Below are 27509 nucleotides of genomic sequence, written 5' to 3' on the forward strand. Positions count from 1 at the left end.
ACCAAACCTGTCTCCAAGCAAAGAAAGTATGAGGCTGGCCAGCTTTGGGTAGCTCCCTGCACATCAAGTGACCAAAAGCACTACTGAAGGGGGGGGACAGCCACAGAAAACAAGTATCAGTGAGTGACTACTGATGCTGTGATGCTTTCCTTTCCCCGACTAATGTCCTCAGAGGACCCAGAACAGTAGAAAAGGAAGTGGCCAAGGCCCTCCAGTCACTTCCAGGAGCAACCAACTTCTCCCAGCATCAATAAGTGCCTTCTCTTTCTTCTCTGCTTGCCCACCCACTGGAGCTCAACCACGCTCACAGAGCCTTGCTGGATGTTTCCTCTAATACCAATCCAGGCTATTTTTAGTCTCATTTGAATTCTCTGTTCAGCTTAAGGAAGTCCAGCACTGCATTTGCCTTGTTCAGGCCACTAGGTCTACAGTAGTGAGGAAGAAGGCAGTGAAAACAAACATCACATTGGAGTGAAAACAAAAGAAGCCTAAAGGGCTTTTAAAACAAACACCCAAGCACCACACCACCCAAGCAGACCCAAAGCACCCCTCACAGCACCTGGAGCTGCATAAAGCAGCACATTATACAGGACACACAGAGGGCTACAAGAAGGATGCAGAGAGACTGTTTGCAAAGGCCTGCAGTGACAGGACAAGGCACAATGGTTTGAAATGAGAGGAGAGCAGATTTAGATTGGATGTTAGGAACAACAACTGCACCATGAGGCTGCTGAAACACTGCAACAGGTTGCCCAGGGAGGTGGCTGAGGCCCCATCCCTGGAGATCTTCAAGGTCAGGCTGGACAAGGCTCTGAGCAAGCTGATCTAGTGGAGGATGTCCCTGCTGACTGCAGGGAGGGCTGGACTGGATGACCTTTGGTGGTTCCTTCCAACCCAAACGGTTTCCCCCTCCCCAGGTAACCACATGGTAAGTGGCTTTTGTTTAGAACAAAGGAAAACCCTCAATGCTGGTTTTAAAGCCCCATACTGTTAGGGCTGTGGGCTCCCATAGATTGCACAGGGTACACCAAGAGGAACAGCAACAAGACAACCCCACTTTCTAGATTTCCTAATAAAAATCTGTTTGCACAAGACAGAGAATGGATCTTCTCCCTGATAAAAGGATTACAGCTGAGATCCTGCAGTACATTCCCAGTGGAGCATAACAAAACAAGGATCCTCTGCCACAACAAATTCTTGCCACAGTCTTGTATAACTTGCTCCCAAACAAGCATGAACATTTGGAAGGCCTAACATGTGGTTTAGGCTGTGAGATGACTCTCACATTTGTAAGTAAATTAAAGCAAGTAGAACTAGCCCAAGCTTCATCTGGCTCTCACAAGAACTCCCTCAGCGAGTAGCTCCTGAACTCTTAGGGTTTAGGACCCTAAAAGTTTTGACAAAATAATCTGAGATACTTACATGCTGAATGGCTTGAGCTGCTCAAACATCTGCAACCCACAGTGCACCAACCAACCCCCCACTAGGGAACCTTGTCCTATTAAATGGTTATTCAAATGTTTTCCTGCACGTCACAGTGTTCAGAGCAGATGCTGGACACGGCCACTTTGCCTCTCCTGTGGAGCAAGCTTTAATGTTCTCATTTCCACCCCTTCCCCCCCCCCCCCCCAGAATATTCACATGGAAAGTTCATATGTGACTAAGAAAAAGGCAAAAAAAAAAAAGGAAAGTGACATTTGTGAGCCCAACTGGAGTTACAGAAAGCTCCAAAGCTATGAAGCACAGGCATTTCAAGCAGCTCTGCATTCCTCTGACTTTCCAGAAGGGCTGGATAAAGCAAGGGCCTTTAAGATTATCCTCTTAAATAGCTTAAGTAGTAGCAACATAAATAGCTTAAATAGTAGCAACATAAGCTAAGAATTCCTCATTACCCCAACTGAGCAGTGTGCTGAAACCACAGGCCATCCCCACCACACTTACTTTTCACCCTCCCTTCACTTCCTGCCTTGACATGCTGCTAGAGTTAGACTAGAATAGAATTAACCAGGTTGGAAAAGACCTTCCAGATCCTAGAGTCCAACCTATCACCCAACACCATCTAATCAACTAAACCATGGCACCAAGTGCCTCATCCACTTTCTTCTTAAACACTTCTAGTGATGGTGACTCCACCACCTCCCTGAGCAGCACATTCCACTGGCCAATCTCTCTTTCTGTGAAGAACTTCTTCCTAACATCCAGCCTGAACCTCCCCTGGCACAGCTTGAGACTGTGTCCTCTTGTTCTGGTGCTGGTTGCCTGGGAGAAGAGACCAACCCCCAGCTGGCTACAACCTCCCTTCAGGGAGCTGTAGAGAGCAAGGAGGTCTCCCCTGAGCCTCCTCTTCTCCAGGCTAAGCAACCCCAGCTCCCTCAGCCTCTCCTCATAGGGCTGTGCTCCAAACCCTTCCCCAGCTTTGGGCCACTGCTGCACTTGCAAGGCATCTCACACTGGCTGAGGCAGGTCTGAGGCTGCCTGCTCATCAGTCTTGCAAGGGTTATTTCCAGCATTCATGAGCACTCCTCCATCATCACCACCAAGACCAATACCAAAGTTTGTGAAGCTAAACAGAAGCCCTGTGGGCAGGCCTGGGATCTAGATTTCACCAGTGAGTTATGTGGCACAAGCACAGAGCACAGCTAGGTGTGCTGAGCTGCAGCTCATCTTGCTGTTGCCATGAGGGAGCCAACTGACAGCTCAAGCTGTATGTGCAGGATTCCAAAGAGCAGTGAAGGCATTTCTGAGCACATTAGCTGAGTGAAAGTTTTTATACAGCAAAAATATTTTCCAGCTGTGGAAGGAAGTTCAGAGAAGGCAGCATTCACAACTAACAACATGCTGTGGCTCCTGGCAGGTGGATAAACAAACAGACCAAAAAAAGGAATCACTTGGGACTTCCCCCTGGCAGAACTGAACAGACAACACTGCTTCAAGCCTTGAAACCATATTTAAAGTGCTCCCCAGCTAAAAGCATGACCTAGATGCACATGGTCAAGGCACTTGTGTCTTTAACTACAGTAGTTTTCCTGAACAGGAGGAACCACCCCACAGAGGACAAGATGCCACAGCCCCCTGCTGACTGATGTGATGTCAGCTCTATTTATCCCAAAGCAATACTGATTTATAGCTGCTCAATCTGGATCTGGGTCTGAGTAAGGCACTATACATGCTTGAAACCATTCAAAACCCACATCATGGTTATCTGAGACAGCACTCACCTCAGTAAGTGAAGAGTCCATCATTGTAATGGAAACAGGAAGGTCTGCAGCAGTACAGTTGCCAGCATAGCATATTTTCCACCTGGCAACACACATTTGATTTGCATACTGCCCCAACAGCAGAGAGCTATTTTGCCCATTTTCCTTAAGTACATAACTGAAGTCACTGCTAGCTGTGTAGTCAGACAGCTGGTCTCTTGAAAGAAAGACAAATTCATCACTAACATCAATCCCTCCTCCCCCAAACAGCAAGAACCACCACCAGTCCTTCTAACCTCCTCCACACTGCACATGTCTACAAAAACACCAGTGGCAAAAGCTTCAAGAGCTGCTGAGCCTTTTGCTGCAGATTGCCTGCTTCTGCATCTTCAGGAACATCCTCATCTTCTAAAATATTCACTGACAGCACTTAGCTAGCTTTCATCATCTTAAGCAGCTCAGTCTCTATTTTAAAGATGTAAGGAGGCAGCTTGATAAGCAAAGCCCTCAGAATTCCTGCTCTAAACTCTGAGAAATATGTGACTCCTCAAAGCCAATAGGATTTTGGCTCTTAAACATGGGAGTCAGTTGAGAGTTAAACACTGAAAATAGACACAAGAATGCCTGCACTATGCTTCAGCTCTCCAGCATGAAATGGAAAGAGCATCCCAGTATTGGCTAACAGTTTTAGTCACCAGTTTAATTACTTTTGTGATTAGAAGCCATGTGTTACCCCCCTAACACTGAGCACTGAGTATCCAGCCTTTTCTCTAAGGGATGCCCTGTAGTTGAACACAGCATGTGCTGAAGATACAGCTTTCCCCTGAAACCTGCTAGATCCTGTGGACTCCTCCACCTTTCACCTCAAAGAGGTTTATTGCCATCTTACTTGCACCCCACTGATGTCACTTCTGAAGCAGATGCATATGCCAGGTAAGAGCTTTCAAGCATCCAGCTGTGCACAGGGCATGAGGTCTCCAATGTCAGAGCATCTGTCACAACAGACAAAGGTGAGAGTGGCAGTTACTGGCAAAGCTGGGTTTAGTCACATGTTAAGGTTTGACAAAGCCTAAACTAACCAAGGAGCAGACCAACCAAACACAGATTTTTATAAGGCAGCTTCCATTTCGGTATGAAAGGGTTAGGTTATGTGACCCTGATGTGTTTTGTAGATGGAGTCTGCAGCACCTGGGGATGGGGATTTTCCATCAGCTTTGGTGTGTGGCAGAGGGCTGGGAAATCTTGTTTGTATCAATAGTGGGGTAGTGCCAGCTGAGAATACCTGCCTTATCTGTGATTGGACTGTGCTATTCCAGCAAGCTGCAACAATGGTCCAAGCTGACCACTGAAGCAGCCCTTCCAGAAGGGCACAAAGCTCTTGTAAGGAGCATGTGCAAACAGGCAACATCATCTTCTGTTTCCTCCAGTATGACACAGAACTACAGTTGAGCATTTTATAGATTGTGTGAGAAGTGACTCTCTGCTGTACCATCTCACTGCTGGAACAAATGCTTTGTCTGCAAAATCCCCCAAGCATTCTGCAGTTCTCTGGCTCTGCAATGAATACCTGGCAGTGGCTTTTAATCCTCATAAGGCTTTAGGGTAGCAGGGAAGTACCAACACCCCGTGAAAGCAACAGAAACCAGTAAACACGTTTTGGTTTTCTTCCTCAGGAGTTAGACATTCAAGTTTTTAACTCAGGCTTGACCTCAGCTCAATAGCAAAGCAGCAGGACATCACTTGCTATCTCAGTGTGTGAGAGTCAGTGAACAGAATGAACATAACTCAAGCCCCCTTGATACTGACTGACAAACATCTTGTGAGGAATACACTGGGATGCAGGACTTATACCAATAGTTCCTTAAGCTTGTGGGAACTCTTCTCTGCCCTGCTGAGGCCATATCTGCAATACTGTGTCCAGTTCTGGGCTCCTCAGTTCAAGAAGGACCTCGGGGAACTACTTGAAAGAGTCCAGCACAGAGCAACAAGGATGCTGAAGGCAGTGGAACATCTCCCTGCTGAGGAAAGGCTGAGGGAGCTGGGGCTCTTGAGCTTGGAGCAGAGGAGCCTGAGGGGTGACCTCATTCATGTTGATCAAGATGTGGAGGGCAGTGTGGGGAGGGCAGAACCAGGTTCTGCTCAGTGATGCCTAATGACAGGAGAAGGGGCAACGGGTGCAAGCTGGAGCAGAGGAGGTTGCAAGTGACCAGAAGAAGAAAGTTTTCCCCTTTGAGGGTGCCAAGGCCCTGGTGCAGGCTGCCCAGAGAGGTTGTGGAGTCTCCTTCTCTGAAGGCATTCCAAACCCACCTGGATGTGTTCCTGTGTGACCTACTCTAGGTGATGCTGCTCCAGCAGTGGGGTTAGGCCTTTGGAGGTCCCTTCCAACCCCTAACATTCTGTGATTCTAGGTGTGGGGTCTCCTAGGCTGACAGACAACCACTTTTTCAGGTCTTACAATGAAAGACTTGTAAAGATGGCTTAGCCTCCTGGTTTACACAGAAATAGGCTAAAGCCAACACAGATTTTCCACAGACTTCCAGCACCTTGAGCAACATTGGTACCCTTCTAACAACTCTTCTGATCTTTCAGGAGAGACAGAAGAATGGCTAATGCCAGCAGGTCTTACCTAGTAGAGGTGTACCACGGCAGTAGGCAACATCCAAGCCCAGTGTCCTGGGAAGTCCAGTGCACAAGGTGGGTCCTCCACTCCACGGTGGTTTAGAGCAACAGAGCTGCTAATTGCAAAACAGAGTGCTGCTGCTGTTCAATCACACTCAACACACTAAGGCCACCAACTTCCCTGCCCCCAGTGTTTCATCTGCTTTTATGGAACTGTCAGTATTACATCATCTGTTGCTTTTTTTGTCCAGAAATGCTCACATCCTTCATGGGCAGAACAGGTACAGGAAGAGGTAGAATAATTCAAATTCACATTTGCAACAGACTTGTTGGTTCAACTACATCTGGAATTAGGTACTGCAAACCAGGCAAGATGAGTAGGGCAGAGCAACATGAACACCCCACCCAAACAACCAACCCTATGAAAAAACAAACAAACCCCACTGAAAAAAACACCCAAACAGACCTCAAAGAAACTAAACAAAACCCAACCAAGCCCCATCAAAATAAAGAAGCCAACAAAACCCTTTTGGGCCAAGCTAACCCAACCAGATAGACAAAAATGGGAACATCCATCCAGTGCCCAGCATCTGCTATGTAGATTTCCCTCATCAGAAGCAGGAGCACAGCTCCAGCTGGAGACGGCATGGACACAAAGCACTGCCCCACCATGCTCTGAATGCACACCACTTGCTTGCTAGTTAGTACTGAAGATGTCATCTGAAGGGGGCTCCAGGAAGCTTCTGAAGCAACACTGCAGCTGCATTTGAGCTGATGTTGTAACAACTTGAAACTGAAAAATGCAGACCCACCTTCAGCCTCTGATCCTTCTCAGAAGGCAATTGATCAAATGCCTAAAGTTTGTCACAGAAACAACTGGAGATTGGTTTTGCAACAAGGATCTGGATATACTTTTGTGTGTGGACATGGTTGTGCATGCACATGCAAGTATGTGTCTCAGGTGTTTTTTAAGTCAATGTTTAACTTGGCAAAGTTTCTCACAATGAGGTTATTTCCTTCAGATCACAAACCAAACCCAACCCCACCACCACAACTGAAATAAAACCCCCCCAAGAACCACTGTCACATTTAAAACAGGGTCAGCAATGGTCACACTTACCTTCCCCTTTACCAGCTCATCTGATGTGAGCAGCAGACTGGAGTCAGGTTGTAATTCTACATAGCACTGTTGCAACAGAGAAATAGTTTAAAGGCAGGCAGACATAGAAATAAGAGTAAAAAAGAGACAAGCCACACTGCTACTAATTACAAAGGGGAATTTTAGCTAGTTGAACTACTTTTCACCCATCAGGAAACCTCAGCAGTTGTTTCCCCTTGCTACTCTCAGCCTTTAGTTCTGCAGACCTTGACACACACAGACAAGTGATATTCACATGCAGCTGGTCCACAGTTTTGATTCTGCTCTTCTGATGCCCCTGTTACAGCCTAGGATACTTAGACAAACAGAAGATCCTGAAAGGTAACTTGTTGTTCTATGTTAAATCCATACCATTCAGACCCTGAGCTACAGCATTCCTTACTAGAGTTGGTGAGGGAAATAAAGCCTTCCCACAACACCTACTCCTCCACCCCCTTCTAAACTTGGAGAATTTATATTCAAAGCCAAGCACTCTAGAATTATATAATTCCCTCCATATTTCCACAGAGGGGCACACAGGAATGTTTCACTGCCTAGGCCAATGTCTGCATACTGACAAATACTTTATTACAAGACTTTGAACATTTGTTTTCCAGACTGACACAGAAGAGAGCTGATGGTGTGGGAAAAATCACAGCAATGCATCAGAGAAAGCTTCATAGAATGGCTTTGGTCAGAAGGGATCTTAAAGACCATCTTCTTCCACTCCACCCCCCCCTACCATGGGCAGGGACACCTCCCCCTAGCTCAGGTTGCTCAAGGCCTCACCCAACCTGGCTTTGAACACCTCCAGGGAGGGGGCATCCACAACCTCCCTGGGCAACCTGTTCCAGTGTCTCACCACCCTCACTGTAAGGAATTTCTTCCTGATCTCCAGTCTAAGTCTGCTCTCCTCAAGCTTCAATCCATTCCCTCTTGTCTTGTCACTACAAGCCCTTGTCAAAAATCTATCTGCAGCCTTCTTGTACACCCCCTTCAGGTACTGGAAGGCTGCTAAGGTGCCCCTGGAGCCTTCTCTTCTCCAAGCTGAAGAGCTTCATTTACTTCAGCCCCATTTGCTTTCAGCCCCAACAACTGTTTAGAGTGAAGACCAACACCAGCCCTGTAAGTTCTAGCCCCTTTTTCCCACAAGACTGAAAGATGAATCATGTGCAGACCAGTACCTACAGTTTACTGCCTCCACAGTTATGCATATCAGAAAAGAAGAAATGAGATGAAGTTCACCTCTGCTGGGAGTGTCCTACCAGAGCACATCCTATGCAAGCCTACCTTTTCTTCCCCCAAACAAGCACCATACCTGACACAGCAATTCACAGAGTCGCCTTTGAAGCAGTTCCCATCTCAGAACGTTGGCAGTTGCTAAGAAGAGACATTTACAAGTCTGACATTGTTCCTTATCATTTGATAACAAGCAGGCAGATGTTACAGCCTCTTTAAATCTGACTGCCACCCATCACAAACCCATCCTGCTTTGCTTTAGTCTGGTTATACCCACGACATTTTTTCACAGGAAAGAACTTCCAAATGGTGAATTCTACCCTCCAGAAACTACTGTGGTTAGTTTAACCCTTGTTGGAAAGAGGGAATCAATACTTGCCCAGAACGTCAGGTTAAGGTGCCACAGGTCCCTGTGACTCCATTATGACTTACTGGAAGTGAAGTATTTGTCCTTACAATGTGACATCCTGCACAGAAGTTTTAAAGTCAGGGAGCTCTCTGTCACACTTAAACATTCTTTGTTGAAATCTGCCCCCAGGGACTTCCACATTGATTAAAGTCTACCAGAGCTTTTATACCACACCTAATAATGGGGCAGGAGCAGGGCAAGATGGTGAAAGGAGATTTCATTAGCACAGTCACTTCACAGAATTATTTAAGGCTAGAAAAAAAGCCCTTCAGATGATGGAGTCCAACCACTAACCTAACACTGCCAAGTCTGCTGCTAAACCAGATCCCTAAGTACATCAACCACTTCCCTGGGCAGCTCACTCCAGTGCTTGGCAGTTCCTTCCTCATGTCCAAACTAACCCTCTCCTGGTACAACTTGAGGCCACTTCCTCTCATCCTGTCACTTGCTGCTTGGGAGAACAGACCAACAGCCACCTCACTACAATCTCATTCCAGGTTATCAGAGAGACAAAGTATGCCCTTGGTCTCCTTTTCTCCAGGCTAAACAACCCCAGTTCTCTCAGCCACTCCTCACAGGACCTCTTGTCTAGACATTTCACCAGCTTTGTTACCCTTCTCTGGACTCACTCCACACCTCAGTGTCTTTTCTTGGGCACTCCATTGTCCAAGCAGAAATCAAACACAACTCTCAGTAGCTTGTTCAGCTTTTTCACTGGATGAGAGCTGTAGCAATTAGTGGCAGGGCACAAACACAGAAGGGACTGTACCAGGTTTAGTTTAGTTGATCAGTAGCTTCCTTGGCCAACAGGTTTCCTACTTTCTCATCCCTTACCACACAGGTGGCAGGAAGTAGAGGAATGGAATAGGTATGCAGTCAGAGGAGAAATCTCAGTCTTGCAGTCAGAAATGGCACTGGACCTATCTGGCTTTCTACAGGAATATAAAGCATTGTGCTCCCCTGCTCCCATCCTTGCCAGCCTTGTTCTTCAGAACACTTTGCAACTTCTCTACACATCTACCAGTTTATTTCCATTCATCTAAAAGATTTCTGCACGCTGCTCAGACTCATTTAAAGCCAGTCTCAGCCATTTTTGGGGTGGGTGGGTTTGGGGGAGGTCTCTTTGGGATTTTTAAGTATATTTTTTTTTCTTCTTTTTTTGAGTCCCCACCTGTGTGGGGTTCCATCTCTTCAGCTACTCTGGTTTACTTTGCCTGTTCAGGGCTGTGAAATGACACACTGCTTCCATTGTTGTGCCCCTTGCCAAAATACAGCCCCACTATTGAAGGGAACAGTAAACAGGAAAGCAGCATCAGCGCACACATCTGCCTGCTGTTTCGGCATCGCTCACAAGTCAGCAAGCACAGTCTGGAGCTGTTTCTGCCACTGCAGTGCTTAACAGGTAGATCTCTTAGAGCTAAGAGAGTCCCACTGGCTATGAAATGACTTTGCTGAGGAGGGAGCATTTCCCCAGGCAGGATGTGAATACAACCCAGCTGGGAACAGCCTGGCTGTGGGGTTGGACCCCGCAAGGCTTTCAGCTCAGTATAAAGCTGTCATGTACAAGCACAACCAGAAAAAGGTGTGGGTGACAGTTTCTGGTCTGGTTCCACCACACTGCCTGTCTGCTGGGAGAGGGAGGTTTAGTTAATTGCTACAATTAACACGGAGCTTTCCTTCCCCCTTTTGGTGCGTCCAGTTACTGACTCATTCATTCTCCCAGACAGAGGCCACAACAAGGCACAGAGAGGCTTGAGGATGAGGGGTGGAAGACTAAGAAACAAATGGCATATGTGCCAAGATCTGCTTCTCAACAAGAGGAAAAACTTCTTTACAGTGAGGGTGTTGGAGCACTGGAACAGGCTACCCCCAGAGAGGTGGTGGAGTCTCCTTCTCTAAAGGCTACCAAGAGGCATCCGGACACATTCCCGTGTGACCTGCCCTAGGGGACAGCAGGGGAAGGAGGAAAAGGGGAGGCTGGACTTGATCTCTGGAGGTCCCTGCCAACCCTTAACATTCTATGATACTATGATCTTTCCTACAAGACAAATTGTAGTTTCACATAAAATTGTCTGAGACATGGTACGGGATGAGCATCAGCCACAGAGCCCTGGGAAATGCATGCCTGAGGCCAAGCATTCAGGGGGCTTAAGTTCAATTATCTTTTATTTTGCAATCAGCAAGGGATATGCACTCCAGAAACTGGAAAGCAAACACCACACATCCAGGAATCAAACCACTGCACTCCTTAATTGCCCAGACTTTTGAGGTGCTTATGTTAGCAAGCAAGCAAGCTAGAGGTAGTAGGAGGTTTCCATATTTTGGCAGCAAAAGCTGCAGGTGTAAGATGCAGTGGCAACTGCTTTCTACTACAGAGAGCAGCCTAGTACCAGGCAGTTAGTCAAAACCACCAAGCAAACAAGCAGCAAGCAGAATGCAGACTGTAAAACAAGTAATAAAAAATTAAAAAGATCAGAGGTATTTGACACAGGAAGCTTAAGAGAGAGGGATGACTGACTGAGAGCAGTAAGGTGGGCTCTTCAGGTATGGGAACAGCATCTTTAGTAAAGGAGTGCCTGTGGTACTCAGGGAGTTACTAACCCTTTCCTCCTAGCATTGGAGATTGTTAGGAGTTTTTGCAGCTTTGGTCTAGCTCAGCACCAACTCACTGGGATCCCACCTGATTCTCAGCCAAGATACCATAGAATGGTTTGGGTTGGAAAGGACCTCCAAAGGTCACCTACTCCAACGCCCCTGCAGTCAGTAGGGACATCCTTCACTAGATCAGCTTGCTCAGAGCCTTGGCCAGCCTGATGTTCAATTATCTCCAGGCATGGGACCTCAACTACCTCCCTGGGCAACCTGTTGCTGTGCTCCACCAGCCTCGTGGTGCAGAACTTGTTGCCGAACTTGTTGCCAACATCCAATCTAAATCTGCTCTTCCCTCATTTCAAACCACTGCCCCTCATCCTATTACTACAGACATTTGTAAACAGTCCTTCTGCAGGTTTCTTGTACTTCAGGTACTGGCAGGCTGCTATTAGATCTCCCTGGAGCTCTCTCCCCTCCTCCCCTTCCTCCATCTCTTTTTAAGAGAAGACTCCCCAGAGCATTTGAATCACTTTACCAGCTCCCCTGCAGTTCAGTTCCATTACCCCTTGCCCTAAATATGAAAGATCTGCCCATGCAAGAGCACACTGCAGGAGTTACTCACTTTTCAGGTCGTTCACCTTTTCTTGCAGCAACTGGCAAGTGCTTGTTAAAGCTGCATTCACATCCCTGAGTTTTTGCTGCTCAGAAGTGGCTTCCTCTAACTTGCATTTCAAGGATGCAGCTTCTTCACAAGCAGAGTGAAAGGCTCCAGCTTGATCCTCCACCTAAGCACAAAACAGTATTCAAGAAACAACAGAGGGAAAGGAAGAAAAAAGATGAAGAGGCTAACAGAAGGAGCCTCTGCAGTTCATGCACATGAAACCAAACTGCATCTGCTCTCTTTCTCAGGAAGTGATAAAGCTCCCTCTGAACTTCTGCATTTGTACGTTGGGGTGGACTGTGCATGAAAGCTATTTTGGGCTTTTTTCTCTCTCCTCTTTTTTTTTTTTAAGCCACCACAAATATGCAATGCTGCCTCTTTCATCAGCAAACTGTTGTCACCACCCCCTCAATTTTTACTTCCTCTGCCAGTTCCACTTTTGAAATGAGGTACACTGCTCTGAACATGCAATTTCCTTTCCCAGGAGCAGCAATGCATTGTACGTAGCCTTTTTTCATCTGCATCCTTGTTTCCTGTGCAGAAGGAACCAGCCTGCCCCTTACCTGCTTGCTGGCATCCTCAAGCTGTGTTGTTGCTTTCTGCAGCTCTAAACCAAGGGCTTCTGCCTGGCCAGCAGTTTCTGCTTGTAACTGTTTGACAGTTTTTATCTCATGTTGCCTGCAGGGTGAGAGAGCAGAAACCACAATGGTGTTGCTGACACCTTGGAGCAGGCATGGGAGGGAGAGATGACACGTGCTAGTTGAGACAGGCAGCAAGAGTCACACTGAGTTGTTGCATACTGCAGCTCCCCAGGATCCAGTACCAGGGACTTAGTTCTTGCTAAACACAATTTAAACCAGTAAGTAGATAAGGCTTTTCTATAGCAGGGATAGAAGTTTTCCCTGTTTCTCCCCAGCTGATCAGTGCAACAGCTGTGCCAGCCCCAGCCAGCTGGAAATCAGAGTGGAAGACACAAATACCCAGAGAACTTCCCAAGAGCAAGAGCTGAGGGGGGGCAAACTTTTGCCATTTGGTCAGCAGAATGCATTGCCTCATAGTCTAGGAGAAACAATAAGGGGATTTAAACCAAATCATTATAGAAAAGATATTCTAGAGCTAGTACTGCAGATATACAGCTCCTCAGATTCATTACCCAGTATCTCAGAGGGTATTTAACTTGACAGCAAGCAGATGCCATCAGAACCAGCACTAAAGGTGATGACTTTCAAGTACCTGATGTTGGGAGGTCTATATTAACAACACTGAGTAGAAGGTAAGTCAGGCAGTATGACTGCTCCAGGGATGCAAAGCCCTAGGAAGCTGCTTACACTCCAAACCTAGGTAAAGGCATGACTGCAAAAATTTACACCTAGTGTAGGACAGCAGAAGGCTGAGACTGCCAGTAAGCCTGGGTTCCACAAAGAGAACAAATTTAGTTCAAATCTGCTTTCCTGAATGTCTAAGCAGAGGTTTACACCTGCTGGGTTTTGCTGCCATATTTGTAACATCCAAACTCCTCTAGCAGGAGCCAACAAACTGAAATGTAAAGTGTCTTTTCAATCTTAACAAGATAACTCCTTGAAGCTATACCATGGAGAAAATGGGACATAAGGTTTTCTGGCATTAACAATTGTCTTCCAGATCAATGATACTTGCAGGCACGTTTTACAGGTGCTTCACATAAAACCAGCAGCAGTTTGTTTAATGGTTGCACCTGCTAGTTATGCAGTGCCCTCAGGCTCTAGCTACTCAGTCTGTGGTCTCCCTGGTGCTTTCAAAGACACCTCCAAGATGTTACTTCATACACACACTTCATACACTTCACTCCCACAGTGCAAATGTTATGCTAAAAACCCCTCTCCAAATCAGCAGATAATATCATCTGTGAAAAAAGTCTGCAGAATTCAGTTGAACTTTGTTCCACAACACAAAAGACCCAACCAAAACAAAACAAAACCCCAACAAACAAAACCCAGCTCAGCCAAGGGTACCTGGCAGAGAGCTCTTTCCTTAGGTGGAACTCCTCTGTCTTGGCTCTCCTCAGATTGCTTGCCATTCGAATGAAATCCCTCTCTAGGGCCTCTTTGTATTTTTCCAAGAGATTAAGCTTCTGGATCCAAAGGTGTCTTTTTTCTCCCAGCTCTTGCTTGAGAACCTGTGGAAGTTTTAAGCTGAGTTGCCATATGGTCAGATGAGATGCAGAGTCAGAGAGTCAACCAGAGCCCTAGTTTACATCATGAGATTTCATTGACCTGCTCCAACCACTGAGTGCTGGATGTAGATTATACCATCAAGAAAGAGAGAAGGTGGATGGCAATACTTTGTAATCTACTGGTTGGAGAAGGGAGGAGAGAGTGAGGGAGCAATGAGTAAAAATACATTTTAATAAGGAAAAGAACATAAAGGACAGGCAGGTTTTCATTTTACACAACACTGTTTTGTGCAGTCTAATAGGTCAACAAAGCTACATAAACTCCAAATTAGAGCCTTCTAACTCCTCAGGCTGGTGGGACATGGGGACAGACAGCATAGACCCCTGTCAAGTGTCAGCAATTTAAGACTTATTTTAAGATGGAGCAATGCATAACAGTTTGCACAAGAAAATGTGAGACAGTTCAGTTTGGTGAAAGGCTCCCACTGTTTTCAAAAGGTCACTTATGCAGCAAAAGCCACTCTCAGCCTTTCTTCCTGGGCAGACCTAGAGCAGAGAGGTAGCCCCCTTCCTCTTCAGCCCTCATGAACAAAATATACAGGGAGGGAATGTTTATGCCCAGTGTGGCAGGAGATTACATGGTGCACAAGGAAGTCTTTTCAACTTATCCCAGACAACCTCCATGCCCAGACACAGCAGTAAAAGTGCTATTTCGTAAGGGAAAGTGTTAATAATGACCATCTTGCAGGAAGCCTCTGTCACCCTTTCCTCAAGGTACAACTAAGTCCATTGGCACCAATTTGGGTTTGTAGTCCAGCAAAATAAAACCCCCAAACCCCACTAAATCCATATTTGTCAAACAGGTCTAGCAGATGAAATCTGCCCTTGGGAAGATGTTGTGATTAAAGGCTTTCAAGTTTTACCTCTGATTTGTAGGAAGAAAAAGGGGAAAAGGGTAAAAAAAATTAAGTATTAAGTGGCACTGTATCCTCTCTATTTCTACAATGACTTGCAGTGGAAAGCACTGAGCAAGAGGAATTCAGTCCTCTTTCTGTGGTGTCTTTGAACATACAAGATAAAGTCCCTGGCTTTTAGAAAATACTCAATGAGAGTCAAACAGAGCTACAAATCAGGTTGGGATTTCTGGCATTTTACATTAGTTGAAAGGGGCAAACATCAGCCCTACAAATACCATTACCTACTTGTGAGTTAGAGCCAAATGTTGTTCATGAATCACGGAATGGCAGGGCTTGGAAGGGACCTCCAGAGATCATCCAGTCCAACCCCTGTGCCAAAATAAGATTACCTAGGGCAGGTCCCACAGGAACACATTCAGATGGGTCTTGAAGTCTCTAGAGAATGTAACTCCACCACCTCTCCAAGCAGCCTGTTCCAGGGCTCCAGCACCCTCGCAGTAAAGTTTTTTGTTACCTTGAGGTAGAACTTCCTGTGCTGCAGTTTGTGTCCATCACCCCTCATCCTATCACAGGGCACCACTGAAAGTCTATTCCCTTCTCCTTGGCATCCACCCTTCAGATATTTGTAAACAGTAATAAGATCTCCTCTCAGCCATCTTTTTCCCAGACTGAACAGCCCCAGGTCTCTTCACCTTTCCTCAGACAGATATTCTAGTCCCATCCTCATAGACTCCATTGGACACACTATTATTTCCCTGCTCCTCTTGAACTGGGCAGCCCAGAACTGGCCACAATACTCCAGGTGTGGCCTCAGAAGGGCAGTACAGATGAGTGGGATAACTTCCCTTCACCTGCTGGCCACACTCTTCTTAATGCATCCCAGGATACCATCAGCCTGCTTGGCCACAAGGGCACATTGCTGCCCCATGAGCTTAAAAAAAAAAAAGCCTAGCACAAAATATCATGCTACACACCCCCCCCACCAAAACCCTAAACAAAACCAACCCAACCCAAAAAAGCACCAGAAAGAGAGCCTGAGCAGTTTTACTAGATATAATGTTACTAGGATGACATGGGATGTGACTAATCTGAAAATGCCCACATCCTGAAGAAGAGCTTCTCAGCCAAGGCAGGCAGCATTTGTTCTTAGAAATAATGTCAGTTTGACACCATCTGGCTGCTTCTGGCTAGGTGAAGACTGTAGCTTTGACATGAAGTCACTGCTCCCCCCACAAAGGCCCAAGAAGGAGAGGACCTTCAATTTTTAAAGAATCCTCTTCCTTGCTCCTCTGTTAGCTTAGTTTCCAGATGCATCATACACTAGCAGCTAGAGTAGGATTCATTTGGCACAATCAACTCCAACACCCACACCAAAAGTTTTTAGCTTCACATGTTTAACATGAATTTGATCCCCATGTAAATGGTAAATTAACAACCATTTTTCAGCTGTGACAGCTTTGAAGAAGGAGCTTGGAGCAAGGCATGAACCAGCACTTTCCCAGAGTCTGCCCAAAGTCACACCAGGGTGAAGAAAGTGAGATGCTTGCACCTTCTCCAAGGGGAAGCTTTCAGGATTTACATAAACTACAAAAAAAATAAAAATGGCTGCAAATTGGATGGCTCCAATGATTCCTCCAATGATTGGGAAAGCTTGATTCTCCAAAGACTGAGAATGCCAATTTACTCTGCTCTGGTGAGACCTTACCTGCAGTACCACATCCCGCTCTGCAGCTGGAGGACCTGATGGAGCAGGTCCAGAGGTGGGCCACAAAAATAATCCAGGGGTTGGAGCACCTCTTCTATGAGGACAGGCTGAGGGAGCTGGGGTTGTTCAGCCTGGAGAAGAGAAGGCTCCAGGGAGACCTAATAGCAGCCTTCCGGCGCCTGAAGTACAAGAAGGCTGCAGAGGAACTGTTTGCAAAGGCTTGCAGGGATAGGATGAGGGCCAATGGTTTCAAACTAGAGAAGAGCAGAGTTAGACTGGATGTCAGAAACAAGTTCTGTACCATGAGGGTGCTGGAACACTACAAGAGGTTGCTCAGGGAGGTAGTTGAGACCCCATCCCTGGAATATTCAAGGTCAGGCTTGACAAGTCTCTGGGCAGCCTGATCTAGTGGAGACTGTCCCTGCTTACTGCACAGGGGGTTGGACCAGATGAACTTTGGAGGTCCCTTCCAACCCACACCATTCCATGATTCTCTAACAGGGCAAGCTACATTTTGCAGCACTACAGGAAATGAAGGGCAGCCTTCTGCTTAAGAAGATAACAGCTTAAAGCAGTACACACTGTGATGCCACTTGCTCTTAAAGTGGGAAAAATTGAGGGTTTGGCATCTAGTAAGGAGCTGAAAGACAGCATAAATACACAGTTTAGTGGAGTTTTCTGGAGCACTGCTCACAACAGATCATTGAAAAAGCTACATCCAGCAAGATGAACATTTCAGAAACTGTGCTGGTATAGGGTATGTGGGGGTCAGCTGGGACAGAGAACAAGAGCAAGAGAGTTGAGCTGTGTCCACAAACTGCTGCTACCATATGGGGAAGTTATTTTTGCCAGTTAGGCAAAATCTTTACTTCCAAACCTCACAAGAGGTACAAGAACACACACATTATGCAAGGTTAAATTGTAAAATATGGTTTTGTAGGACTTTTTCCTGTGGAAGGTGTGCAAACACTTTGCCCTTCACATGAAAAGTCAATCCTGTGAAGGCTTTGATTTGGAAATATAGTTGTGTCGTCATGTCTCTCCTCTCAATAGTGAAGCCATTCACTACCACAGATTCTAGGCATGGGGGAAAAGGGTGCTTGAAGCACACAAATATAGAGCAGACAGAAAAATCTTCACAGTTTGCACAGTGTAGTTTTGTCACCTGATCTCATTTTCCTCTTCAAACCCACTTGCTTCACCTACCCTTTCCTTCAAGCATACTTTCAACAAAGTGGGATCTTGCAGAAGACAAAAAATTGCAGATCCTTGTCTCTGAACAGCCATCTCTGAACCTCCAAGTGGACTGCCATAATCTCAAGTAATTAACAAGCACAGCATGCATCAAGTTTTTACACAGCCCCACTATGTCATAAAAGAGCTCCAAAGAAACAATTACTTACCCCAAGATTTCTTTCCCATGCCTGTTGCATGTTGACATCAAAGTCTTTCACCCATTCTAAAGAAGTCATGATGAGCTCCTCTGATTCAGAGGCTTCCTCTAGCTGCAAAGGAATTATTAACAAAACCAGAAAACAAAACAAGCAACATCAAACAGTGACATTTCTAGTCCTAGTCTGACAGAATGCTGCCCAGAATTACTCAGGTTGTAAGTGACAGTGTTAGATTAGGTGCCAAGGGTTAAAGTGTGCCCCACCCCTCAGAAGGTGCTCCTACTTGTTGAAGAAGAGTAAACATGATCTGACAATCAGTGCTTGGAGGACCCTTCATTAAAAGGCTGATAGAAGCCAGTAATATTTATTCACAGAAGCTCTGCTGCTGACCAGGTTTTGCATGATAGCCTTGAAGTTTTCTCCTGCATATTCAGGTCCCTGAAGTAAAAACAGCACTTCACGGTCCAGCGTTTCATCCAGGGACATCGACTCAGCCTTGGTGATCTTTGAAGAGATGGAAGAGACAGCTAACATATTCTGACATCTCCTTACTGCAAACCAGCATTAGTGACATTTAGACTTTTCCAAAGTATTTGCCAGAAGGTCAGAGCTACTAAAACCTGAAGCCCATAAAAGCTATTCAAAACCACCATGTCCCAGGAGCTTAAATAAAAGGAAGTCAGCCAAGCTGCTGGGATATCCAGTGTGAATCTTCACATCAGCAGTAGGCACGAGGCAGTCAGCAGTTTGTTATCTTTACTCAGAAGCAGCTTTACAAGCAAGGAATGAGTAGAGCTCTAGGTTGCCTGTAAGGCAACCTAGTGGTGGAATTGTGTCTCCTCACAGCACTTAGTGACTCACTGTTGTCCCCTATTGCATCTCACTACAGATTGCTTGGGAGCTGCCTGGCCAAGTGGACCTCTCATTTCTGGTCTTGTAGTTTTAGTGTTGCACATGGAGCTCTCTGCAAACATACCACATACAAAAACCAAGTCTTACATGAAAAATCACTGCAACCGCACCTATTTGTCACCAGCTCTGCTACACAGCTTGTGCTTGAAGGTAATACAGCACTGTAAGGAAGGATGGAGTGAGGCCAGTATCTAGTGGAGACCCTCCAGGGCTGGTACTGGGATGAGTACTATTCAATGTTTTCATCAATGACCTGGATGAGGGCACTATCAGCAACTTTACTGATAACACCAAACTGGGAGGAGTGGCTGAGACCTCTCAGGCTGTGCTGGGTAAGCTGGAGAGAAACTGAATGAAATCCACAAGGCCAAGTGTAGAGTCTGCATCTGGGAAAGAAGGACCCCATGGACCAGGACAGGTTGGGGACTGATCTGTTGGAGAGCAGCTCTGGGGAAAGCGACCTGGGGGTCTAATGTCTTCCTGTTCCAGGATTACTAATGATCTACAGGGATTAAGCTTCGGTCTTCCTTTACTGATGCTAGACAAGTGGGATGATAATCAATGAAGATTTGCTTCATACCTCAGAAGACTGAGCAAGTTCCAGTTCACAGTGCAGTGAATTCATCCCTTCAGGAATACTGCTGTTAAATTTACACAGCAATGGGAGACTCAAGCCATTTCTAAAAGAAGCAGACAAAACCCCCAGACATCAGCCCTTTTTTAGTTTAGAGAAACTGCATTTCTTCAGACTTGTCCACAATACTCACAAGATCAGCTCTTGCTGCATGTGTTGCATGGTCTCCAGTAGCTTTTTCTTTTCTGCCCTCAGTGTCTAAAACACAGCACAGAGCAGTGTTAGTCTGCCATGCAGAATAACCACAGGATCTGCATGCTTTCCCCTCAGTGTCAAAAGCTAAACTTGGGTTCCATACCTCTATTATTGAGGAACATTCCACAACTGTTAACTGCAGTTCTTTGATGGCTTGCTCCTTCTGCAGAGATTGGGGTGGGAAAAAAACCAACAAACAAAACATTTAAAGTTTATAATCTGATAACTAGCACATTTCCAGAATCACAGGATGAGTTAGGTTGCAAGAGATCTCCAAAGGTCATCTAGTCCAACCCCCTCTGCAGTCAGCAGAGACATCCTCCGCTAGACCAGCTTGCTCAGAGCCTTGTCCAGCCTGGCCTTCAATATCTCCAGGCATGGAGCCTCAACTGCCTCTCTAGGCAAGTTTTTGCAGTGTTCCATCAGCCTCATGATGCACAACTTGCTGCTAACATCCAATCTAAATCTGCTCTTCTCTCATTCTCATTGCCTCTCATCCTATCACTGCAGACCTTTGCAAACAGTCCTTCTTGTAGCCCTCTTCAGGTTCTGGAAGGCTGCTATTAGGCCTCCCAGAAGCTTTCTCTTCTCCAGGCTGAATAACCTCATCTCCCTCAGCCTGTCCTCACAGCAGAAGTGCTCCAGCCCCCTGATCATCTTGGTGGCCCTCTTCTGAACCAGCTCCATCAGGTCACACAGGATCACAAATTGTTAGGGGTTGGAAGGGACCTCCAATGATGATCTAGTCCAACACCCATATCCTTCCTGTGTTGAGGGTTCCAGAGCTGGACACAGCTGGACCTCCAGGTGAGGTCTCACCAGAGCTGAGGTGCAGAATCACCTCTCTCCATCTGCTGGCCCTGCTGCTTTTGATGCAGGCCAAGTTGCCACTGGCCTTCTGGGCTGCAAGTGCCCGCTGTTGGCTCATGTCCAGCTTCTCATCCGGCAGCACTCCCAAGTCCTTTCCTGCAGGGCTGCTTGCAATCTCATCCCCCAGCCTGCACTGATATCTAGGGTTGCCCTGACCTGGGTGCAAGACCTTGCACTTTGCCTTATTGAACCTCATGAAGGGCATTTGTAGTATTTATGGCTAAGGTGCATTGTAACCAAAATAACACTACTGCAGGCTTGAGTAAGCTCTTCAATTTAGGTTTGAGCAGCAATCCTATTATGTAACAAAAGCAGCTGTAAATTTAAAAGCATATTGGCTAACAAAAGATCTTTTTTCTGTCTAATGCCTGAAATTTAAGGCAACAGAAACACTCTTGTCCAGGTACTGTGTTTTACTTTATTATTTCCCTGGGTTCTGTGGCAGCAGTAGTAGATTAAACCAGACAGAAGCACTCCAGTTTAAACTGAAAACCCAGACTATGTTGTGCCTGGCACAAGTTTCAATCACAACAAGCATTAATCACAAGTGACCCTTAAAGCAAATTACAATGTTCTGAGGTTCCTCATCTTAGCTTTCACGATTAAGCATATAGATTGTAGCAAACCCTGGATGATTACACCTCTCTAATGAGATTGGGAAAGTGGATTTGTCTTTTCTCTGAATCACCATTTCTAGTTTGACATAAAAATTAAGGACTGTAAGCAAGAAACGTGAAGGAAAGGATCTTCAGCAGATACATTCTTCCACCAGCTGCTGAAGGAAGAAGCCTTTGGAAGCTTCTGTACATTTTTCTGAAGTTTGTGAATTTATTTTGTTTTAATAGGTTGTGATTTTCTTTATCCTTTTTTAAAAGAAAAGCAGATCCTGAAACCTTTAATTTCACTGACTCATAACCAGGTCCTGAAGCAGATCTCGCCTACTTTGAAGCCATTTATAGGCTCAGGTTCTGTAATGTGAGAACAGTAGAAATAGAAGTGCCACACTGAAGATAATTGCTTTGCCTTTGTACAAATCATTTCAGTGTCAGTGTTTTCAGTCAAGACAATTGTGAAATAAAAGCAACTAACCTGGGCCAAGCTTGCCTCTTTATTCACCACAGTACTCTCATAGATATGTGCTTGGACCTAAAGAATGAAAAGATGAGAAGTCATTCCACTCATCAGTATGCTCTGTAACACAAGTCTGTTCCTATCTCCTATATGGAAAGCAAAAAGGGGATCAACATTTCTCACTTAGAAAAATCAAATTCTTCCTTGAATACTTTGCATGGTGTATTTCAAGGTTCAATTCTTGTACCTAGTTAAAAGAGAAACCACCTTGGTTTCCTCTTCTCTGTCCAGGCTAATAGTTTAGAATCACAAAATGTATTGGGCTGGAAGGGACCCTCAAAGGTCATCTTGTCCAACCTTCCTGCAGACAGCATGGATGTCTCCAAGTAGATCAGGTTGTTCAGGGCCCCATAAACTTTGACCTTGAATGTCTACAGGGATGAGGCCTCAACCACATTCCTGGGCAGCCTGTTCCAGTATTTCACCACTCTCATTGTAAAGACCTTCCTCCTGATGTCCAATCTAAATCTACCCTGCTGCAGTTTCAAACCACCACCCCTCAGGTGAGAGCGTGTTGCAGCAACATCAGCCAAAGTGTGATCTTCTAACCCAGCTTCTCCAAGAGCAGGTAAAGTATCTCCTAGAATTTTAACTTCAAAGGGAAGAATGAAACGGTGGTTTGTTTGTATCATCCTAGCTTTTAGCCTCTAGACAACAACTTTTAGTCAAAGCTGCTACACTAAACTATGACTGCACTGCACTACAGAGAGGTTCAGGGCAGAAGTTCCCCGCATTAGACCTGTATAAACTACAGGATGTCCTTTTGTTTCTCCTAGAGTTGAAATGGTTACCTCAAGCTCTGCTGCATCTTTAGACAGCTCCAAAATCTTCTTTTGCAGTCCATCAGCCTCCATGCTATTCCTAATATTCTGAACAAGATACAGAATACTTAGACAAGAGACTCCTGAATGCATGGGTTTTGTTGGGGTTTTTTCTGTTACTATGCATGATTTAAGCTGTTTCTCTATTTCATCTTAAATAGTCTAAAATAAAGGATGTAAATATAAAAACATTTTTTCACCTGCTAAAAACTAGCTTATAGAATATTTACTCTAATGAGAATAACTCCCCTCTGAACAACAACAGAGTTTTAATATAGAGTATTTTTATAGCTGTGTTATCTAGAAATGCTTGGAATTTGCCCATAAAGCTTTAAAAATGAGGGGAAATAAAAGCTGTTTGTCCCTGTCCCCCATGCTTTCCTAACCCTGTTACCCTTACCCAGCAAGTGGAAATTCTGTAACAGTACAACTTCAAGACACAAAGACTTATCCTAAAGATAACCTAATTAGCATGTCAGGCTTCAAAGCCTGGCAAAGATTTAGCCTGTTAACGGTGATCTTTCAGCTAGACAAGAATATATACTTGCAAAGCCATGGTTTATATTACCTCTTCCTGAAGAGAAGTAATTTTGATGATGAGAGCCTGGTTTTCTTTTTCCTGGTCAGGTTTATTTAAATAAAAATGAAAAGAAACAGGAGAGAAATCAAAAGAGTTGGTTTCAGCATGTCAAGCTCAACATTCAAACCCAAGCTAAGACAAAAAGTAACAGACTGTGCACAAACACATCCAGGACCCAGCATGAAGCTGTAGTATTGTGCTCCTCTGCTTCAGAGAGAACAGCAAAAAGGGAAGTGCTAAGACTAGTTGAGCTCAGGAAGCCTCAGCTGAAGTGTTTGACACAGGCATTTCACATGAGAGCACAACTCAGACCACCAGATGATAGAAGGTGGTACTCAAGGGCAGAGTGAGCAAACCTATAATGTTCATGCTGGAGTTCAAAGAGATCTGAAACTAAGAGACTTAAAAACACATCTAATAATATTTCTCCCTCTCACCCTATCTCCTTCTCATGTGGAGAATTCGGCATGTAATCTGAAAATATATCAAAACAAGAATATACACACACTGTAACAGGACAGGACCAGAAAAATGCTTGTGTTCTTGTTTAGCATGGAAGACTTTTTGGCTTTCTAAATACCCACCAGCAGCAGCACTCAGAGCTATGGAACAACTATTTACAGCTACACCCACACAGCAAGCCTTCAAGATGCAAACAACATGCACAGCGGTGATGCAAATGTACATTCTCCAGAGAACCTGTGCTCTGCTCTCTGGCAGCACCTGTGAAAGCTGCAGCCACACAGGCCTCCTTACCAGGCTGCTTTACACATTATAGTCAAAGGCTTTGCTACTCAGGCACCTGGGGTGCAGTTCAGATGCTCTTATGTAGGCAGCTCATGTCCTTTGAGACACACGAAGATGTGCTGCCTGGCTTCCAGCCATCAGTCCAGACTGGACAAGTTTTTCATAGGCACTTGCAGGCACTGAAAATAACCTAAGGGGGTGGGGGGGCTTGGACAATTACTCATGTGGACATGTGAACTGCATCTCCTGTCCCTGTTTGTTCTAGGAAAGTGTGAATTTCTGGTAGAACATCACCAGACAGCTCCAGGAGGGCAGCATGAGATCTGTTGTCCTTAAGCAGAGCTGGGTGTGAGACTAACCCTTTTGTTGTCCTCATTGTGACTGACAACTGTTTAAAGAAACTTGCATGCAAAACCTTCAGAGTGTTTTCATAACATGAGTGAACCACACATAGAATGGTTTCAGTTGGAAAACACCTCTAAGATCAAGTCCAACCATCAAACCAAGACCACCACAGCCGTTAAACCATGTCCCACAGTGCCATGTCTATATGTTTTTTGAATGCCTCCCAGGGATGGTGACTCCACCATTACACTTGGTAGCCTGTTCCAATGCCTGATTACTCTTTCAGAAAAGAAATTTTTCCTAATAAACCTCCCCTAGCACAATTTCAGGCCATTTCCTCTTGTTCTATCACCTGATACTAAGGAGAAGAGACCAACCCCCACCTCACTCCAAACTCCTTTCAGGGAGTTGTAGAGAGCAATGAGGTCACCCCTCAGCCTCCTCTTCTCCAGACTAAATGACCACAGTTCCCTCAGCTGCTCCTCCCCAGACCTGTTCTCTAGCTTTGCTGCCCATCTCTGGATATGCTCCAACACCTCAATATCCTTCTTGGAGTGAGGAACCCAAAACTGAACACAGCATTCAACATGTGTCCTCACTAGTGCCCAGTACAGGGGCACAATCACTTCCCTACTCCTGCTGGCCACACTATTGCTGATAGAGGCCAGGATACTGTTGGCCTTCTTGGCCACCTGAGCACACTGCCAACTCACGTTCAGATGACTATATCAAGCATCCTCAGAAAGCCTTGGTACCTACTAGTACAGAGAATGTCACACTGCTTATTTTTAGTAGTGGAACAATAGCTCTGCCATTGTTACAGCAAAGTAGGAGATGCTGTGCAATGTAAGCTAAGAAGTGAGAGCACCTACTAGTTGTTTATTTTGGCAGAGAATCTGCTCTCTCTTCTCTTCTGACAGGTTCAGATTAGTTTTTACTTCTTCTAGTTCTTCTTCCAGGGACTTGGCCTGCAGCACAGAATGCTGGATGCTGCAGGGGTGGAAATAAATACAGAGAAACTTCAGTGAGTTTACTCTTGGTCATTAGATAGACTTGAAATACCAAGAACAGTATTTTTAGAAGCCACCAGGGACCTACTTGTTGGCACAGATTCTTAACAGAAGAGCAACAATCAAGCTTAAGCCCATCATTTTTGTCCAGTAAGTAAAAGCTCATGGACTCACCTTCTATTTATCACCCATTCCCACTCTGCCAGCAAGGGATGAAATCCCAGGTAAACGCAGCATCCAAGATAACAAAGCTTTTGTTTGCACCAACCTAACAGTCTAGTTTGGTACAGCCAAATGTATCAGACTACATGAGCACATAAACTTGGCTTTGCAATAGTTCATTGTTAGTGGTTAGTGTAGTTTTAGGATAAACTCTGCACCATTTTCTTATCCTAACCAATGTATATTTAACCCACAGGGAAAGGCCCTTTTCCTGGCTGACTCCAGCATCCCAGAGCACATGGCAGAAGGGTATACATCCCATGCCACCTACACAGCAGGACTCTTGCCTTCATCTCCCCAGAGGGTACTGGGAATGGTTTGGCAGAGGATGTAAGTGTCTCATATTTGAATGAATTTGGTCTGATAAGCATTACAAACTCATTGCATAAATAGGCTTGTCCTCATGGCACTTATGGGTCCCCAAACTGTGGCAATAGCACACTAGTGAGAAGACACACTTGATTTCCTCAAGGGAGGCTCTTCTGTGCTCATTTCCCCCCTGCACAGCAGCAGGTGTGTAGTCTAGGACTGGAAGCCTTTTAGTACTTAAAAAAAATATTACTAAGAGAACAGTTTTGTTTGATTTTGCTTTACCCTACGATTTTGTCTGTGTGCACTCACAGCACCTCAGGCTGGAAGATGACTGACTGATTTTACAAGAACCAGGAGGTACAGAGCAGAACAAGAGGGTTAAACCTTACAGATCCTGTATTAAGTCAAGAAAGCTGCCAACATAAAGCACTGCTGAGGCTTGAAAGCATAAAGCAAGGCTAGAGTGCTTGGAAGAAGATAGCACTGCCCATGGCTTGCAGACTTGGTGCAGCCAGGGTCTCTCACCTTTTTGTCTGCTGACGCAGATCCTCGTTATCTGCCAACAGCTTATTGTTAGCCTCATCCACAGCTTCCAGTGTGAGCTTCAGCTTGTTGTTCTCTTCCTGAAGCTTCTGGTTCTTGTACTGCAGGTCCGCAACACAGGTTATCAGGTCAGAAACGTCCCTGTTCCAGGGACAAAACCAGGAGAGAGAGAAATCCTAAATTAGATCAAAGTATCCTGATGCTGTGCTGCACCAATTGGAAAGCTGAGAGGAGATCCCACAGAGGACTTGGAATGCTAATCACCTGGTGCTAATTTCCTCTTAGGCCACCACTAATGCTTTAGTATTTATTGCACACTTCTTGGGTGCTTTCTTTTCCCCTAAACCATCCCCCACTTAGGTTTTCAGCTAAAACTTGAACAGAGATCACCCTTTGGAGATCCTGAGAAAGGATAAAGAAGCATCAGAAAGCAGATCCTAAGGGGTTTTTTACCATGCATAAAACAGAAGTCAGCTTTGTAACCTCTGGTGTTCACTAAGGGGTTTGCTATTAACAGAATGCAAGTCAGAGTCATGACTATAAAAAAGAGAATGTAAAAAAACCCCAAAACTAAGGACCAGATTTTAAGGACAATGTCTTCTTTTATCATACATGCAAGGAGCTGGGGGAGAAAAGGAATCAGTTTAAAAAGGAGACGAAACACACAGCAAAAACAACCACAGGGAAGTAAAAAGGTAAATGGACACAGAAGGATCAAGATATCATCAGAAAAATTTAAGTGTGTTTAAGTCTGAGATGAATCTCTGAAGAACACCACGATGGCATCCCAGGCTGTATCAAAAGCAGCATGGCCAGAGATGGAGAGGGGATTCTGCCACTTTGCTCTAGTAAGACCACACCCTGGAGGACTACATCCAGCTCTGGAGCCCTCAACACAGGAAGGACATGGACCTGATGGAGAAGATTCAGAGCAGAGCCACAAAAACAGTCAGGGGTCTGGAGCACCTGTGCTATGAGGACAGGCTGAGAGAGCCGGGGTTTTTCAGCCTGGAGAAGATAAGGCTCTGGGGAGACCTAATAGCAGCCTCCCAGTACCTGAAGAGGGCTGTAAGGCAGCCATAAGAGGAACTGTTTGCAAAGGCCTGCAGTGATAGGACAAGGGACAATGGCTTGAAATGAAAGAAGAGATTTCTATTGGATATT

General features: G+C 45.4%; 1 protein-coding gene across 1 annotated transcript in view; it reads right to left on the bottom strand.

Moving 5' to 3' along the window:
• The window catches only part of IRAG2 (inositol 1,4,5-triphosphate receptor associated 2), a 41922-nt gene that overhangs the window by 12528 nt on the left and 1885 nt on the right, over positions 1-27509 (bottom strand). The window contains exons 6-23 of the mRNA XM_054167606.1: positions 26328-26486; positions 25131-25248; positions 23155-23205; positions 22557-22634; positions 21724-21780; positions 19868-19927; positions 19703-19767; positions 19516-19615; positions 18414-18527; positions 18033-18134; positions 13847-14010; positions 12419-12533; positions 11817-11979; positions 8273-8334; positions 6937-7002; positions 5824-5932; positions 4087-4189; positions 3219-3300 (exon numbers count right to left, since the gene is read on the bottom strand). Of these exons, the coding sequence (XP_054023581.1) occupies positions 3219-3300; positions 4087-4189; positions 5824-5932; positions 6937-7002; positions 8273-8334; positions 11817-11979; positions 12419-12533; positions 13847-14010; positions 18033-18134; positions 18414-18527; positions 19516-19615; positions 19703-19767; positions 19868-19927; positions 21724-21780; positions 22557-22634; positions 23155-23205; positions 25131-25248; positions 26328-26486 (1768 nt within the window). The remainder of the gene's footprint in view (positions 1-3218; positions 3301-4086; positions 4190-5823; positions 5933-6936; positions 7003-8272; positions 8335-11816; positions 11980-12418; positions 12534-13846; positions 14011-18032; positions 18135-18413; positions 18528-19515; positions 19616-19702; positions 19768-19867; positions 19928-21723; positions 21781-22556; positions 22635-23154; positions 23206-25130; positions 25249-26327; positions 26487-27509) is intronic.

This window comes from Dryobates pubescens, chromosome 15 (genome assembly GCF_014839835.1).
Source record: "Dryobates pubescens isolate bDryPub1 chromosome 15, bDryPub1.pri, whole genome shotgun sequence".
In the NCBI taxonomy this organism is placed as follows: Eukaryota; Metazoa; Chordata; class Aves; order Piciformes; family Picidae; genus Dryobates; species Dryobates pubescens.